A 17,370-nucleotide genomic window follows, 5' to 3' on the forward strand; every position below is an offset into this window, starting at 1 on the left:
CAGGTGCTTATATACATGATTGGGCCCAAAACCCAATAAGCTTAAGCTTTTGGGTCAAGTTGGTGTTCAACCATGCATATCAAGCGTACCCATGGACTCCTCCGGTGATAGCATAGACTAGCCTCACTTAGCAAGTTCATGGCATATTTCTGCTAAAGTATTCTATCCTTTCTTATGCCATACAATCTCACAAAGTAATTCAAAGTATCCAAGTCCTTGATTTAAAATTTTGCTTGAAGCCACTAGTTGACATCTACAATCTTGCTCTAGTTACTACAAATGATGATATCATCAAACATAACTGCTAAAGTACCACACCTATCTCATTTTTGCAAAGACAAAATGATGAGTAGCATAGAATAAAACCAATGTAGAGACCACCATACTAAATTTGTCAAAACAAGCTCAAGACTTCTTAAGACCATAAATGGCTTTACACAACCTTCATAACTCATCACCCTCCCATTGAGCAACATAACCATGAGGTTGCACCATGTATACCTCGTGTTGCAAATCTCCAAACAAGAAAGCATTCTTCACATGTAATTAGTAAGGGTCTATCGAAATTAACTGCCAATGAGATCAATACTCACAGAATTTATTCAAGAAACAAAAGAGAATAGAATGTGTTTGGCTGTACCCCTTGGCAACCAATCCAGCCTTAAGCAATTCAATATAGCTGTTAGCAAGATAATTGATGGTTAGACCCAAGGACATCTAACCAACTCCTTACCCGAAGGAAGATTCACCAAGTCCCATGTCCCTCAAGAGGTCAAGGCATCCATTGCATGCTTCCAACCAAGCATAGAAAGAGCTTCAACATCTAAGGAAGGGGTAGAAATAGAGGGAACAGACAAGGCAAAAGAACGCAAAGGGCTAGGAAGGTGAAGAACATATACTAAAACATAATAAGCAACAAGATAAGCAACTAAGGACTGCTGAGTACGTGTTCGCAAATTTTCTGGGAAGCAGTAGGCAAATCCGAAAAATCAAAAATGAGGGGCAAAAAGAAAGGTGGTTGCAGGGTGGCAATGAAGTCTATGTCGGATCTCCAACGTTCATAAACCTTCAATTTTTTTTTTGGGCTACTAACTGAACAATTCAGAAGAGGAAGTGAAACTTTCCTATATAAAGACAAGAGAGTAAGAATAGGGGGGTCAGCACCCCTTGGGGTACCATAAATCGTTGATAGACTCATTAGATTCATCCAAGAATGGCCTAAACTAGAGAAATAACTTGTCCTCCCAAAAAGAGTGAAACGTCTGCACTGACAGTTTTCCTACAAGTTTTGTCGATCATAACATTTATATCCTTTCTGAGTTCTTGAGTACCCAAGAAAGACACATTTAACCGCATAATGAGAGAACTTGTCTAGACTAGTATGTGCAACATGAACAAAAACGTGTGCACCCAAACACAATCAAAATAAGGAACATGATTGTTTATGATACACAATAGAAAAGGGGATTTGTCCCACTAAAGTATAGTCCAAAAGGTTTTAGGAACATGCATGGGAAAGAGTAGCAACCATGCTGTGTAAAGTAATTGTCTATTTTCCCACTCAGCTACTCCATATGGCTAAGGGGTATGGACATCTTTCTTTGATGAATAATCCCTTTGGCCAAGCAAAAAGGCTCATTTTGAACAAATTCAATTGCATTATCAAATCAAAAATTTTGAATAATAATGCCAAACTAAGTAAATACAAACTGGTAGAATTGAGTTAATACGTTAAGAAATTCAAATAGGTCTTTTAACAAATAGATTTAGATCGTACACAAAATATCATCCACAAAAGGACATAAAATATTGATGAGCAATCAAATTCTTGATTCTACAAGAACACCAAATAATTGAATGAATACGAGAAAGCAATGATTTATTACAAGGCAACTCTAAACAAAAATGATGTCCCAATATGAATTCCTAATTGACATGCTGAACACTCAAACATAGGAAAACTTGTTGAAGGAGCCAAATGGCAAGAACTCTATACACCAAGACAACCAGTGAAATGGTACAGGCCATTCATCTCAAGCCCTCCACCAATCCTCTTCTTCATCTCAAGATCCTGAATAACACAATTAGAAGGAAAGAAAATCACCGAACAATTATAATATTTAGTTAATTGGCTATGTGATAAGAAGTTCAAGGGAAATTTAGGCACATACAAGACAATAGGAAAGAGGAATAGAAGGAAACGAAAGAATATTACCATAACTACAAACCGGGTTAACTGGACTATGGCCAGAGCAACCTTACAGTACAAAAGTAGCAGGTTCCAAAGACTAAAATAAATTAGGACTATCTGTTATATCAGAGGAGGCACTAGGAGGAGGATGAGGCAAGAAGCCCGAACCTAAATGGGCCACAGTAGCACTGGATGTAGAAGACTGAGTTTTGAATTGTTAAACCATGCAAGCAAGATTATTATACCCCTTTCGGACAGGACACATGATGTACTCAACTCCCTAGAGTGGCTAGGTGCATTTTAAGTGTCAACAGTGGAATCACCCTAGGAAAAAAACTTATTGGCTCAGGTAGGTTTCCCATGGAGACCCCAACAGCGATCCACATAATGATAATTCTTGCCATAATGTGTACAAATGCATGACTTGCCACGACGAACTCCTTGTCCTATTATGCTACCTCTACCACAACCGCTATCCAAACCTTGTTTCATCCTTCAAAACATATCCTCCATGATAAAAGGCAATGCTAATCACAGGAAGAAGCTTGAGAAGAAGGTTGAGAACCATCTTTGGTGATATGTTGGATTCTAGCATATGCTCCATTCATGGATGGTATGGATTCACCACAAAAAATTGATCATGGAAGGCTTGACGAGGACATAAATCAGACACAAACTTGTCAGCCAAGAACTCTGCCTTTTGCTTTTTAATCATCTCAATGTCAGAACTAACTTGTTGATAGCTATTCAGTTCATCCCATATAATACTCACTAATGGACCTACCCTCGGTCATATTTTAAAATTAGTTAACAAACACAAGTTTGGTTTTTATCTTGTGAGAAGCTATCATAAAGATCATCTTGTGCAGCCTTGGCTGTCCTATGAAACATCACATTTACAGCAATTCTTGGCCCCATGCTATTCCACAACAACAGGAGCAGCAATATGCCACTCTCTTCATCCAAATAATCCTTGGAGTCTTAAGTCAGAGGAGAACACGTTAGACGCTTACACTTGTCTTCGTTAACATACATCCACTGCCTGAGACCACAACAAGTCATTGGAGGATCCAACCGATTTGATGGTTGTGATCTCCTTAACAATATCAGCTGAAGCTCTCTCTATAGAGGCCATCAAAACCACCCCTAATACACTGTAATCAACAATACGCACACCAGCAAAGGGAAAGAATAGGACAGCAACGATGCACAATCAGGCAGCACACTAGCACAGAAAGCACTTTAGAACCTCAAAGATCCAGAACTTACAGCACTTCAGAGCTTCAAAAGGGCAGCAATTACCACAAAAATGAAGTCACAATATCCTAGGAGGAATTACCTGGCCCTAAAGAAACAAGGCAGACCACAACAAAGCACAGCAAGCACTTAATAAACAATCTGGCAGCAGCAACAGTCATTATGGCTGGCAGCGACTAGAAGCGAGTGCAGGCAAGAACCGGAAATAGAGTCATCGAACACCAATCGAAACCAACCAGTAACTCATACAAGATTGCAAGCAATCAATCATGAACACATGCAGCATCAAAAGAGCATCATCATGCCAAAACACACCTGTGGAACAACAGTGGAGCAGCAACAACACCACACTAAGCAGAGTATTAACTGACTCCATGTCGGCAAACCACCACCAACACACACAGCATCCTACCAAGGATGCTGCACAGCCTAACCAAGGGGAAGTGTGTCCCTAAACAAATCTACTAAAAATCAGATATGAGAACTGATTAGGGAAAGATAAGAAAAAACATGAAAAAAAGAGGATCGAAATCAACTCAGATAAATCAGATTTAGAGGAGATCAATGTTCTAATACCATGTTGTAAATTCAGAGATGGAGAGCGAAGAATAGAAGAGGAGAGGAGGAGGAGAATAAAAGAAGAGGAAAAATCAGGCAGCAGTTTCCTGGAGCATATGTGCAGCTCCAGGTCTCCTCTTTTACATACTAATTATACAAAAAAGCATGCAAGACAGAAGATGCCCCACCACTCAAATCACATAATTACTAAAATAGCATGTTATCTTCTAACATTAACTATAGTCTTTCTCAAATTTCAATTATTTTCTTATTGTTCTTGATGTAGCCATAGAGGGCATGGAAGCTTATTATACAAGAGGAAGAGCCCCACCCCCCACCCCACTTCCCTCTCCTACTAAACACAAGCCCTTGCTAAATTCTCTTGTATTTATTCCAATGGACCTCAGAGCAGACTTTGGGCCAATAAAAATTGGCTCATAAAGTGTGGCCTTAAATCTTTTAATTTTTAATTAATTAATAATTTCAATTCAGCCCTCACCCCTTTGGCATTTTAAACAAAAATTTTCAATTTTTAAAAAAATATTTATTCAAGCTTGGCCCAGTAAAATTGAGCTATGAAGATTTGATCAAAATATCAAAATTTTGAAGTTTGGCAAAGTTTTTTTTTTTTTTTCAATTGTAGATTTTCAGTTCAGGATCAACTTTTGAAGCTAAAGACCAATCTCTTCAGTTCAGTGTCTGGTCTTGGCCAAAACAGAAACAACATAAACCAATTACACCCCTCGAGCAATCTTATTCAGCTGACCATATTCCAAACTGACACACAATTGAACAAGTAGGTCATGCTAGGGAGCTTGGGAGAACCAAAAATGACTTGTAAAAGCATTCTTTAGTTTCTTAAGTAGCTCATTTATTAAGATGTCTGACACTCACTTAAAAGCATCTTTAGCTTATTAATTAGCTCATTATTAGGATGTCTGACACTCACTTATTTGCAGATCTAAAAATTGCTTACACATATTACTTTCCTTTAAAATTTTTTCCATGGTATTCTAACAAGGAAGGCTTTAACCCTAAATAAATAAAGGCCTTTCTCGATTCTGCACCTTCCCGGAAGTGCATTTGGCATATGCTGTTTCACTTCAAGTTTCCGTCTAAAATTGTTTCCACGTTACTTTACCTAAAAGGTAAGTTCTAACTCAAAGGCTTTCTGGACTCTCCACATCTTTCCCAAAATGTCCAGGAGGTGGAGATGATCTTAACTACCTCTTTCTCACAACAAAGACACTTCTCAGATTGTACCCAACCCAAAATTGTTTGGTTAGATCAACTGAAGGTCTATCTTTTATAAAAAGATAACCAAGCATCATTGAGAGTTTAATTTGCGGTATTCGTTAATCAGTTTAATGAGTAGCTTTTTCAGATCCACTGTATAACTCAATTCTACCTAGATAAGCTTCTGCTGAAGTAGATTTGTGAAAAATCTGTAATGGAATAACCAAGCATCATTGAGAGTTTAGTTTTTGGTATTCGTTAATCAGTTTAATAAGTAGCTTTTTCAGATCCACTGTATAACTCAATGCTACCTAGATCAGCTTCTGCTGAAGTAGATTTGTGAAAAATCTGTAATGGAACCCGTGCATTTAAGAGAGGATGTAGATGAGTTTCAAAATATTAATTCCTAAGTGAAGTAGTTTAATAATGACTTGACGTGATAATATTCATATTTAGTACAATGGTTTTTGTGAAGGAAACACCTGATCAAGCAGCAATTTTGACCCAAGCGCAAGAAGAGCTCCCCACCCCTCCACCCCCCCGGGTTTAGTTTGTAGAATGAAATCAAAACATCAAGGAACTGAGGTAGGAATGGAATCAATGCGCGAATGCAATAGCTGTTGGAATGTGATTGCTATGTGTGTTCAGGACAGAATGGCTGTAGGAATCAAAATTTGATTCCTTTTCAAAGTTTGACGTTCTTCAATGATGGCTATAATGGAAGGAAAAAAAAGTTATTTTTTAAAATGCCCCTGGCACAAAATTATTTAATTTTGTAATCTTTCAGACATATGACTTCAATTTAACATTATTTTTTAATTGACAATTTCTGCATTTTTTGGATCACAATATTTTTACATATATTTAATAAAAACAATAATGAATGATATTTTCTTGTTATCTTTTAAAAGTATTTATATTGTTGTTGTCATTGTTATGGTTGTCATCATTCTTGTTGTTTTTCTTGTCATTGTTGTTATTTTATTATCTTTTATAATAACAATAATAATTTTTTTTTAATTACTATTGTAAGAGTTGCTAACTTACTGTTGTTGTTGCCGTCGTCATCGCCATATGGTAGTTGGTGTTGCTGCTATAGTTGTTATTATTGTTGTTGTTTCTTATTATTTTTATAATATTTAAAATATTATTATTTTTAGTACTAATAAATAATATTAGCATTGGTATGGTTTGAGAGATGATATACTGGAGTTTTTTTGGATCTTATTATTTAGTGAGGGTTATAATTGTCTGGCAAAAAAAGAAGAGTTTCAAATGGAATCATATTCCTACCTATAAGAGAGGAATCACCATTCCATTGAATAAGGGAATCAACATTCCAGCAAGAAAGCGATTCCACCCTCATTTATGCAAACCAAACACGGGAATGAGAATCAGGATCAGACTTTTGATGGTATTCTAATCCTATTTCCATGAACCAAAGGAGGGGTTAAGGTTGAAGGAGCCATCCCCCTAATGTCTAGGTAAGAAAAAAAAAAAAAGTGTGTAGGAAGTGTCTTTAAGGGGCCTATGAGCATCTATTATGATGGTGCCAGGAAGAGACAAGCAGAGTGGATAAGGGTAAGGTCTGCTCAAAGGCCAATTCAGAGTGTGCAACCTCCTCTTTCATAGCTGCAGCTTTTTACTTGTCTTCTCATTCTAAAAGTTGAGCTTGATTAAGATATATTTTTGCATATTACAAGTAATACAACTCAAAGGCAACATTAAGCAATTTTGCAGGACATTTTTACATGATGGACCCTTTTCACAACCTTGTTAAGATTTTGACATAGCACTGCCCATAGTCATGTATTTATATGGGCAGAATTCTTTTTATCTTTTTTGATCTTGGACTCTAAAGTTTAGATAACTACGAATCTCTGTCTTAAAATTTTTTTTTTTTAAATGCCAAAACAGAAGATGCAAATGTCAAGCACACACATGCATCCAACATAATACACACGGACAAAGTATAAGCATGTTAAAGGGGGCAAATACCAGTCCTCAAATACTCAGGGGGTGTAAAAGCCAAGTTTGTGCTATAACTTTTTCCATCTCTACTGTTCTTCATCAGACCAAAGCATGAAAGTCTAGGATTGCCCTCCTGAAAAATTATAGAAAAAATGGAAACAGTATGGACTAAATAAGAACCACAACTAATGATTACAACTAAAAGATGCTAAAGCATTAATTTACTTACATCATCAAACAGAACTCTATAAGCATTAAGATCATGATAAAGGGCACGTCCTTTGCCCGTACAATATTCTAGGGCTTGTGCTAAATATGAAGCCACTCTTAACCGCATTGCCCATTTCATAGGTTGTGTCTCCCCTGAATCAAGGCGCAATTGATAGTCAAAGTGAACAACTAAACGTAATAATAGCAAACAATAATAAGCAAAATAACTGATTTAAAACAACCATAATTTAGTTGCCAGGTAGGGAAGAATTGAAGAACAGATAGCTCCAGTTTCACAGATTCAAAGTCGGCTTCATGGGAAAGAAAATTATTGCTTCTAAATTTTTTTGAGTTCCTTAATATTTCTGTTGTTTGACTATTATGTGAAGAAGTGGACCTAGAATTGAAAAATGAAAGAAAGAAAAAAAAGAAAAAACAAATAAAGAAACAAAAAATATAACTGGAAATATTGGAAGTGAATATATCACTCACAGGAGTCTGCAAGAGCATGGAAGCCTTTGTTGTCTTGATGACAGGACCCAATAACCACCCTCCACCACACCCAACAGAAACAAGGGAGGGGGCAAAAAAAAAAATTTGAAAGAAAATCTATCTACCTGAAATGTGGTTTATTCTAGGTCATGGAATGGTTATGGGAATGGGGCTTAAGTACATGGTACAGGGGTAGGCTTAGTTGGTATGCTATTTGCGGTCATGGTGTGTTTTGAAGCACTTAACTGGGTCGCTAAGTGGATAACCTATTTCAAGTTGCATAGAGAAAACCATATTAAACTAACCATGAACAAATAAGAGTTTTTTTCAGAATATATTTTTTATGGTTTCTGTATTACACAAACAAAATAGCCTAAATCATTATCATCATTCTTTAATTTTTAAATTGATAGAAATGTTTTTTCCTTTCATCAATTCAATGTGTAACTTTTAGGCATAACATTGACTATAAAGTTCAAAAATATTGTTTTTGGTTTTTCACTTTGATAAATCAATCAATAACTAAAGGAATGATTAGGTCAAAACTAAGCCCTATGACAATAACTAAAACGAGTAGGTATCTAACTAGCTTTGTGAAAAAATTATGTAATTTTCAAAAAGCAAATCAACCATCAATATTCCTCCCCTCAATGCCCTCATTTGTTTTTTGTTTACACACCCAATTTTTTGTGCCACCCCTCCATTTTATTTTCAAAAGGTTACAGTAGCAATTAATTTTTTTTTTAAATAATAAACCAAAGCAAGAAAAGTCGGGGAAGTTATGTTTCTTGTTTCTCTTTCCCATGTCTGCCAACAATTCCCAATATCTCTCTGTGACATCTTTAAATTCCCTGTGGCAACAATGACTTCAAGGACCTCACCATATGATGTTGCAAGTGACCTGTGGAGGAGAGGACAATTCTCCGGCCTAGGGCACAAGTTGCAGCAAATCATTCTTCCAGGACTACCAAAGCAAACTTCCCCTCCCCTCATTCTAGTTAAATGTTGTGGTTTTCCATGCAAAAGTAAGGAATAAGGTTTAATTTATCAGTTTTTTATCTTTTTCATCAAAATTTTCATTTGAATCTCGAGTAGATCCAGATCATCACTTGGTCATCTGCATTGCAAACTCAATTGATCAAGATAGATGCCACAAATCAGTACACACGAACCAGATTCTGGTTCCAGGGTGCAGCAGCGATCCAGGTAACTGTGGTCCTATATTCAAAAAAGTGCTGAGAATCACAATGAGACATGTTCAATGGTGAACAATTGAAGAGCATATGGGGAACAGTTGATGTTTCGTCCAGAAGCATTTCAATTGGAAGTGACTGAGTAAACAGGAAAACTTCAATATTTCAACCAATATTGACAGCATTTCATTGGTTGGCTGAAACGTATCATCTATGAATTAAAAACACTGGTATAAATCTTGAAATTGCTAAAGCTTACATGACGTCAATTTTTTGGCACCATAATGAACCTAAGAAGAAATGGGAATTTCTAATTGAATCATTTGGATAAGAATTCCAAGTATAGGTGCCATTAGACACTATTGCACCTAAAAGCTTAAGTTGTTAGGTTGTGGGCCAACAATGTATATCAAATTTTAACACTCCCCCCCCCCCCCCCCCCAGGAACATGGAGAGACAAGCGATAAATAAACACCACATAATAATCAAGGGCAACAAGAGTAGAAACCAAGACCTCCTAGTAACCATAGTTCTGATACTGTGTTAGATTACGACTTCACCTAAAAGCTTAAGCTGTTAGGTTGTGAGCTAACAATGTACATCAAGCTTTAACAAATGCAAATGCTAGAAACAGCTAAAGTGTGTACCAAAAACAATATGGTCATAATCATTATGAACTTACAATGAAATAGGTGCTTTGCAAGTGTGTCATTGGGCATAAATTCTGCAACAAGTAACCGCTCATCACCTTCACAACAACAGCCAAGTAAATTTGCCAATCTCTGGTTCCGAAGCTGACCAACAGATTTTGCTTCTTCCTAAAGTTAATAACACAAGGTTCATATCTATGAAATTCAATATGAAGGATGGAGAGAGAGGGAAGAACTGTGTCAAATACCACACACAGACTGAACTAATTCAATATAACTTACGAAAATTTTATATGGTAAACTAGATGCACTGGAGCAGAGGATTAGCTTCAACAGTCATAATGCCATTAGAAGATAGATCATAAAAGCAGGGGAAGAAAATAAACAATGAAATACAAGACAGAATTAGAACTTTAACGGCCAACTGGCCTGATCAAGTAAGCCAACCAGGAGTAATTAGTCATGGAACTTTTGTCACTAGAAAAATTTATTTCAACTCATAAGAAACTGAAAAACAAGTGCGCATTTGGCACCATGAGATTAGACCCTTTGAATTGGAATTAGAGGCTCCAATTCTACATATTTTGTTTGGTTCCTTTAAACACCTTCATAATTGGAGCAATCAAAATTTCACCCAAAAAAAACTCAATTTTGCATATCAAATACCTTTTGAGTTGGAACAAAGGACTATGAACTTTCAATAGACCAATTTGATTTCCAATTTAAATTACAAGCACAAACTTATTAAACTATGACCCAGGCACAATTCCATATAAGTTTGAACCATAATACCTATGTTCCTATTCAACTACATTCAATGAAATGCAACCAAAACCAACCTTAAATGAAGTATAACAGTCTGCCAAAAATTTTAGCTTAACACTGTTATCATCATAAAACTTTTTTTTATTAACTCTATTATCATTGTATGATTAAAATTCATTAAGATAAATCAGTAAATAATGAACCTATCAAAAGTAGATAGTGCTTTATGATCACTCATTAAATAAACCAATGCAACACTATTAAAACAAAATTGATGATAAACTTGATTTTATACAAAAACATTTTACAGAAAATAAGGAGTATCACAAACAAGAAATGAGCAGACTAGGCAACAAAAATGAAGAGATGAAAGAACTTCCTATACATTAGATGTATTCCCTGTCATTACGCAAAGGATTTTTCCTTTTCTTATGCTGTTGGGTTCCTTTCATTTTCCCATAGCAAACATGTCAAGGTTTAGACTTTGGCAGTGGGCCTTGGATCAACAATAAGGATGCTCCATTGTACCTGGGTGATCATGGGTTCAACGCCAAGGAAACAGCCTCTGTGCCTAGAAGCATGGGTAAGGCTGCATACACTATGACACCCTCCCCCCACCCTCACAAAGTGAGAAGCCTTGTGGCCCAGAGACACCTTTATTTTTTCCTTTTTGTAGCCACCTAACTCATTCTTCACACTTTTCATCTTGCTAATCATTTGTGGTAAGCTAAGGGTCCTTCTAAAGTTGAAACTTCTGTGTGAATGGACATTCTTAATAGAGTTAAAACCAATGATCAACTACAGATCAGAAGATCTTATGAGAATTTTTCTCCTGATGTGTGTGTCAGTGTGTGATGTGCAAACTAGAGATGAGAAGTACTCTAAAATCTTTCTTCATTCTTCTATGGCTTCGATTTGTAAAACAAATTTTTAGTCTCATTGTAGAGTGTTGGGCATGTCCTAACCGTAGAGAAGTTCTTGTTGACCACTATAGAGGGTTTGTATGCATAAGGATGTATTAACATTATGGTGTTGTGCAGTTTTGCTTGTGTTGCAGGGGGTTTCTGGACACTTTTTTCATGTTTTTTTGTTGTAATTGGGTGGCATCCCCTGGGTGCCCCTCTATGATTTCTCTCTTTTTATTCACCTAAAAGAGGTTAAGAACATCAAACTTATAATTCTCAGCACTCAACTCTTGAATGTTTCTAGTCATAGGATTATGAATTGCGCATTGAAAATCTGAAAGATTAGCCTAGGTTACATCTACCTTCTTGCATTGATTGGTCTCAACTCATTTGTCTACGAACAATAAGACAAACAAAGGGGTGCTGCTTGGAGAAAAAGTACATTGAGTGGAATATCCAAATGGAGTTCTATTCCCGTCAATTGGATGCTCACAATTATAGTTGTATGTGTCCTTGAGGGGGTTCATGTGTTGCATTTAACCCTGACCATGAAATCTGTTTATATTCTAACCAAGACAATTAAACAAGTACGGTTTAGGTTTAGGGATTTGAATATGAAGACAAATGAAAGCACAACGTGAGGTCTATTACTCCCTCAATGTCCACAGTATGATGGCTTAAAAAATCCTCGGCCAAGGTGAATGAGGATTAAGAAAGAGTTCTTAATCTCATTTTCAAGAGTCATACTCCTAAGCCGTAAGAACCAGACATATGAATATATTAGGGTTTGACAGTAATTCCATACCCTATTAGTTTAATTCAGAGATATTTGTTGATGAGGGATCTATCACACACCTAATGTAATAGAATAGGTTCTCTCGTCTTCACTCTAATTTAAATTACCATGATATATAATACTAGGTGTCTAAACGACAGAAGTCTTAATATTCTTAGAAGAAATAGAAGGTATTCTAATTCAAACTAACTGGTTCAGGCATCAAGGGGCAAAATGCAATTAAGAAAAAAAAAAGATCCACAACCTAATAGCTTAAGCCTTTAGGTAAAGTGGTAATCTATGAGTATTAGCATACAGCCTGCATCATTATGTTTGATCCTAAACCCATTTAGTATTGGTTAAGGCTCGGTATACATTGTTGGTCCACAGCGGCTTTTAGGTGAAGTGAGGTAATCTAACTTTTGGAGCCATGGTTGTTAGGAGGTCTTAGGTTCTAATCTCCTAGCCCACGTTATCATATTCTCTATAATGTGTGTAATTTATCGTTTGTTCACCTCTCCACATGCAATCGGGCTACACGTGCGGTGAGTGTTAAGGCTTGATATACAGTGTTGGTCCACAACGTAACAACTTTAGCCTTTAAGTAAGCGATAATATAACAAAATTAGTGCATCGCCTCATCATGTTTGATCTTAAACCTATATAATATTTTTTAAGACATGATATGCATTGTTGGTCCACAAGTACAAGTTAAGCTTTTAGGTGAAGTGGTGTAATCTAACAAGGTCAAATGCACAAGATGCAAGAAGAAAGGAAAAATTTGGAATAAGTATAAATAACCAAATCCTAATTAGGATAAGGTTTATTGGGGCCAAGAGGGGCCGTCCACTCTATTAGTTCCTCTCCTATGTAAACCTTAGGATGGGGCCACACCTAGCAATATTGACTGCAACTCTCCCTTTCGTGCTCCTGCTCTCTCTCTCTCTTCTCTCTGTCTCTATCTCTCACTTCAAGAGTGTGAGAAGCGCATGTTTGTGAGAGCTTCTTAATTATGTTTGCTTCTCCTATTATCTCTTCTTGCTTTTGTAATCTAATATGATTGAATCATATAGATTCATGCATGCTGTCATAACTTTTATCTATTTTTCCTGCATTTTCTTGCACCCATGGTTATGTATCAATTAGAGACATGAGCAAAGCAAAACAGAATGTAAATACTGACAGCAGGAATTTACTAACCAAAAACTGCCTGGCATCGGGCCAAGCTGATCTATTGAAACGTTTGACAGCTATTCGCTGTTGATTCTCCAACTTCCCTTTGTAAACCACATTCGGAGCCTTTTCTCCATGCTCGGAAACTATGTTCTCAACAGCATATCCAGATGTAGCCATCCTAAGTTCCTCGATGGTGTATTCATGAAACACGGGCAAATCACCAACTTCACCCTTCTCCTCATTTTCTGCAAATTAACAAGCAGCGAATGCAAACACAATTATTAACCTCCATAAGAAGTGCGCAATACAAATGACCAAGCTTTCCACGTACCGACATCTGGGGAATCAGGAACTGGTCCATTATGTTTTGAACAGCAAAAACATGAGGCAATTTTGGAACACCGACACCCCATTACAATGCAAGAATTTGGAAACCAATGATGCTGAATCTGGTAGCTTCAAACTTCTCTAAACTTAGTGCAACTCTAGCCAGCGCATTCAGCCTAACAAACCTAGTCCCATCAAGCAGAATGCCTTAAAAGTTGCAGTGACGAATGCGGATAAAACTCATAACCTCCACATCAAATTCCCAATCATCAATTCACCATCACACCAACTGCATACGAATTTGAAGATCTGTTATGAAAAGCTGACCTAAATTGGCCCACATCTGCCTTATAGCAGCTTGATTGAAATGTCACTTCAGAACTTCAAAAGCTACAAAGAAAGCATAAATTTCCATACCAAGAGCGCCTTTAAACATACACATAAACGCAAGTGTGAATGTAGTTTAGTGCGCATAGGCATGCATGTATGTATAGCTACGTGTATTTTTGTATCAATAAGATATTTTTGTGTGTCGGGCTGGGTGGGGGGTGTTGGGTAGGAGATTCTTAGCAAGTCAATAATGAGATTATCTACGGCAAGTTATGAATAAGTAATAAAGGACGGGCTATTCATTAATTTAGAGCATAATCTGCCAGATTGCATGGAAGAAGCAGGAAAATAAAATGGGGGAAAACACCTCAATCTTATATTTTTCATCGCATCATTTAAGACCCGTAGAAGCTAAAGCCTACACTCCACTGAATCCAACACAAACCATTCTGCCAGCTAACTAACTAAAGAGTAAAGCATGAATGTTATATTTAAAGCTCCATATTTTTCTCCTCTCTTCCCTCGGTTTTCTGAGCAACCAAACGAGGTATACCTGAGCAACGATGCTCTTCCAAGTCAACTCGGCTGAAGCAAAATTCCCAATCACCAGTAAGAACTCGCGCAACTACAGCTCTCCGCAACTCCAAGAGCTCACCTCGAGTTCACAACAGCTGGAATCAAACCATTCGACCTGGAACCAACCAAAGCACACTTCAATCAAATCAAAAAGAAACAAAAAACACCAGAAGCAAGAACAGCTCCGGATGAACACTAGGAACCTGAAGTGCGAGCTAGCTGCCGGAAGCTTCCCGGAGCTTGATTGGGTCAAAATGCATGGACGGCGAGGAGAAGTGATGTCGATTTCGATCGGCAGCAGAGAAAAAGGTCTGAGAAAGGAATCAAAGCGAATTCTTAAATACTAGAGAAAGGGAAGTGGATCGAGATCTCGTCGATAGGGGGGGTGGGAATGCGGAGGATTCTGAAGGGGTTTGGGATTTGGATGGATGCGAGCGTGAAGACGGTCTGTGTCTGTCGCTGTGTTTAGTCTTCCTCTGTTTTCCATTTTCCACCGACATGACTCTCTCTCTCTCTCTCTCTCTCTCCTCTCTCTCTCTCTCTCCCTCTGTCTTTTTAATTTGTTTATAATTTTCCACGCTCATGTCCGTAATCAATCGCTTGGCCATTAAACGTTAATAAACAATAAGAATAATAATTAAATAATGAACACTAATAATAATAATGACAGTACGCTTCGCCCAGCTTGTGCTACGGCAAAAGAGCTTGCATTTTTGTTCAGACTCCCGCAAACGGTTTTATGCCCAAAAAAAAAAAAATAGAAACAAAAGTTGCTGGTGGAGTTTACTTTTTTAGGCCTTTGGACGATCCACTTGGCATCCCACGCTTTGATTCTCTTTCATGAGGTAAATCTTATTCCTCTCTCTCTCTCTCTCTCTTCAAAAGTTACAGTGTATGCTTTACCCTTTTCACCGCTTTTCAAGCAGAATTCTTTGAACATGATCATTATGCAGCTTACCAGATCAATCATATTTAACCTTTTAACATCATATCAAATAGTTAGAAGAAAAAATTTTGTCATTGATGATTATTTTTTTTGAAAAAAAGTATGAATTAGATTGGTTGAATAGGGTGTTTGTGCCATGGATTTGATGTAAATGAGTTTAATCAATTCAAAATATTTCAAATCGTATAAGATATAAATGAAAGTTTGGTATATGTCTTTTCCTCATTCATTTTTTGTAATTAATTTTATCTAATTAAATAAGTATCACATAAAAGGGTGTGTCTGGTTTCTGTACCTTAGACAGGATAACGATCTCTTAGAACGCGACACGTAGATATGATTGGTTGCCTATAATGTGATTTTTTTGTCAATTTAATCTAATATTTTTTTTCTTATAATAGAATAAGTAGTATTTTCTCCGACTTTACATTTAAGACTATTTCTAAAGCTTCTATCCAAACTTCTATTCATACTTTTGGATTAACTTATATTCTCATAACTTGCACCTCAAACCTTTTCATTTACAAATAACCTTTTGTATGGCATTTTGTTTGCAACACTTAAAGGGGTCGTTTAATATCATTGTATAGAAATAAAAATCATAAATGAAAATCAAAAGCCAAAAATAGAAATTAAAAACTAGAAACTAACAATTTGTTTGGCTAACATTTATAAAACTAATACAAATAAAAAATTTTAATTAAAAATACTCATTTTCATCTTTAAATTTAACAATATTATAAAAATATCAAAAAAATAATAAAATTACAAATAATACACATCAAAAAATTACTATAGTAAAAATAAAATTTATTATAATTATTATACTTAATTATTCTACTTTCAAAATTTACTTTACAGTAAAAATTTTATTGGAAATTACAATTGAAAAATAGTAAAGGTATTTTGTAATTGATTTTATTATTATTTTTTAAAAATTTATATATAGTTCTTTCAATTATATTTAAATTCACATGATTATTTAATTTTGATTTAAATTTAAAAATACATAAAATGAATAATTTCATTCAAAAAATCTATTCTTAGATATTAAAATGTCTGGTAATAAGTTGCCAAAATAACTGAAAACCATAAAATCTAATTTTTAACTTTTGACAAACAACAAAAAACCAGCAACAGAAACAGAAAGCTGATAATATAAACAAATGCATTTTTATAATTAGTTTTTTCAATGTGGAGAAATAGAAACAAAAAAATATGAAATAGCAACAATACCAAACACACCCTAAGATGTCTTCCAGCATTGTATTATGAGGAACTTTGAAATTCAAGAAAAGATTCATATGAATATGGGATCTCCATCTTTGGTTTGAAGCATATTGTTTAATATTGAAAGATTCCTAAAAGTGAGTGTTCTCGTGTACTTGATTTATTAAGGGGGACAATAATAAAATAATATTGTGCAAAAGACATTAGCTTCCCCAAAGATTTGGAGAGAAGACAAGGAATACCCTAATGTTTCAAAAATCCAATTAACCTCCCCCGTGAAAGAATATCAAACAGAATAACATGTTAGAAATATGAGCAATTGTACTTGACTTGTAAATATACTACTGAGAACTAATTTAATCTCTAGAAAAGAGAACTATAATTTTATGAAATGTCTTCTAATTTTTACCTTAAACTTGATGGGATAGATTGATAGAATATACAAACCCTTTTATAGGCAAGACTAGGGACCTTTCACATAACTCTTATGATTTTTGAACTCCCTCATTAGTTTCATCTATCAAGGAACAAATATGAAGAGTTTGTAACTTTATCACTAATAAGACTATTAATTTGTGCACT

The 17,370-nt window shown here is 35.8% G+C and overlaps 1 protein-coding gene across 3 annotated transcripts in view; it reads right to left on the reverse strand.

Moving 5' to 3' along the window:
* LOC131164835 (serine/threonine-protein kinase BSK7-like) overlaps positions 1 to 15,202 on the reverse strand; it is a 28,823-nt gene extending 13,621 nt beyond the window's left edge. For 2 of the 3 annotated variants that reach the window (XR_009139357.1, XM_058122334.1), the window contains exons 1-7: positions 14,816 to 15,202; positions 14,590 to 14,727; positions 13,711 to 13,995; positions 13,404 to 13,624; positions 9,791 to 9,926; positions 7,443 to 7,576; positions 7,241 to 7,346 (exon numbers count right to left, since the gene is read on the reverse strand). Coding sequence is in view for 2 of the 3 variants with exons in the window: in XM_058122334.1 (XP_057978317.1) it covers positions 7,241 to 7,346; positions 7,443 to 7,576; positions 9,791 to 9,926; positions 13,404 to 13,624; positions 13,711 to 13,792 (679 nt within the window). In the remaining variant the exon portion in view is untranslated. The remainder of the gene's footprint in view (positions 1 to 7,240; positions 7,347 to 7,442; positions 7,577 to 9,790; positions 9,927 to 13,403; positions 13,625 to 13,710; positions 13,996 to 14,589; positions 14,728 to 14,815) is intronic. The other variant, XM_058122335.1, reaches the window with a different exon arrangement.
* Positions 15,203 to 17,370: the final 2,168 nt, after the last annotated feature.

This window comes from Malania oleifera, chromosome 9 (assembly GCF_029873635.1).
Source record: "Malania oleifera isolate guangnan ecotype guangnan chromosome 9, ASM2987363v1, whole genome shotgun sequence".
NCBI lineage: Eukaryota > Viridiplantae > Streptophyta > Magnoliopsida > Santalales > Ximeniaceae > Malania > Malania oleifera.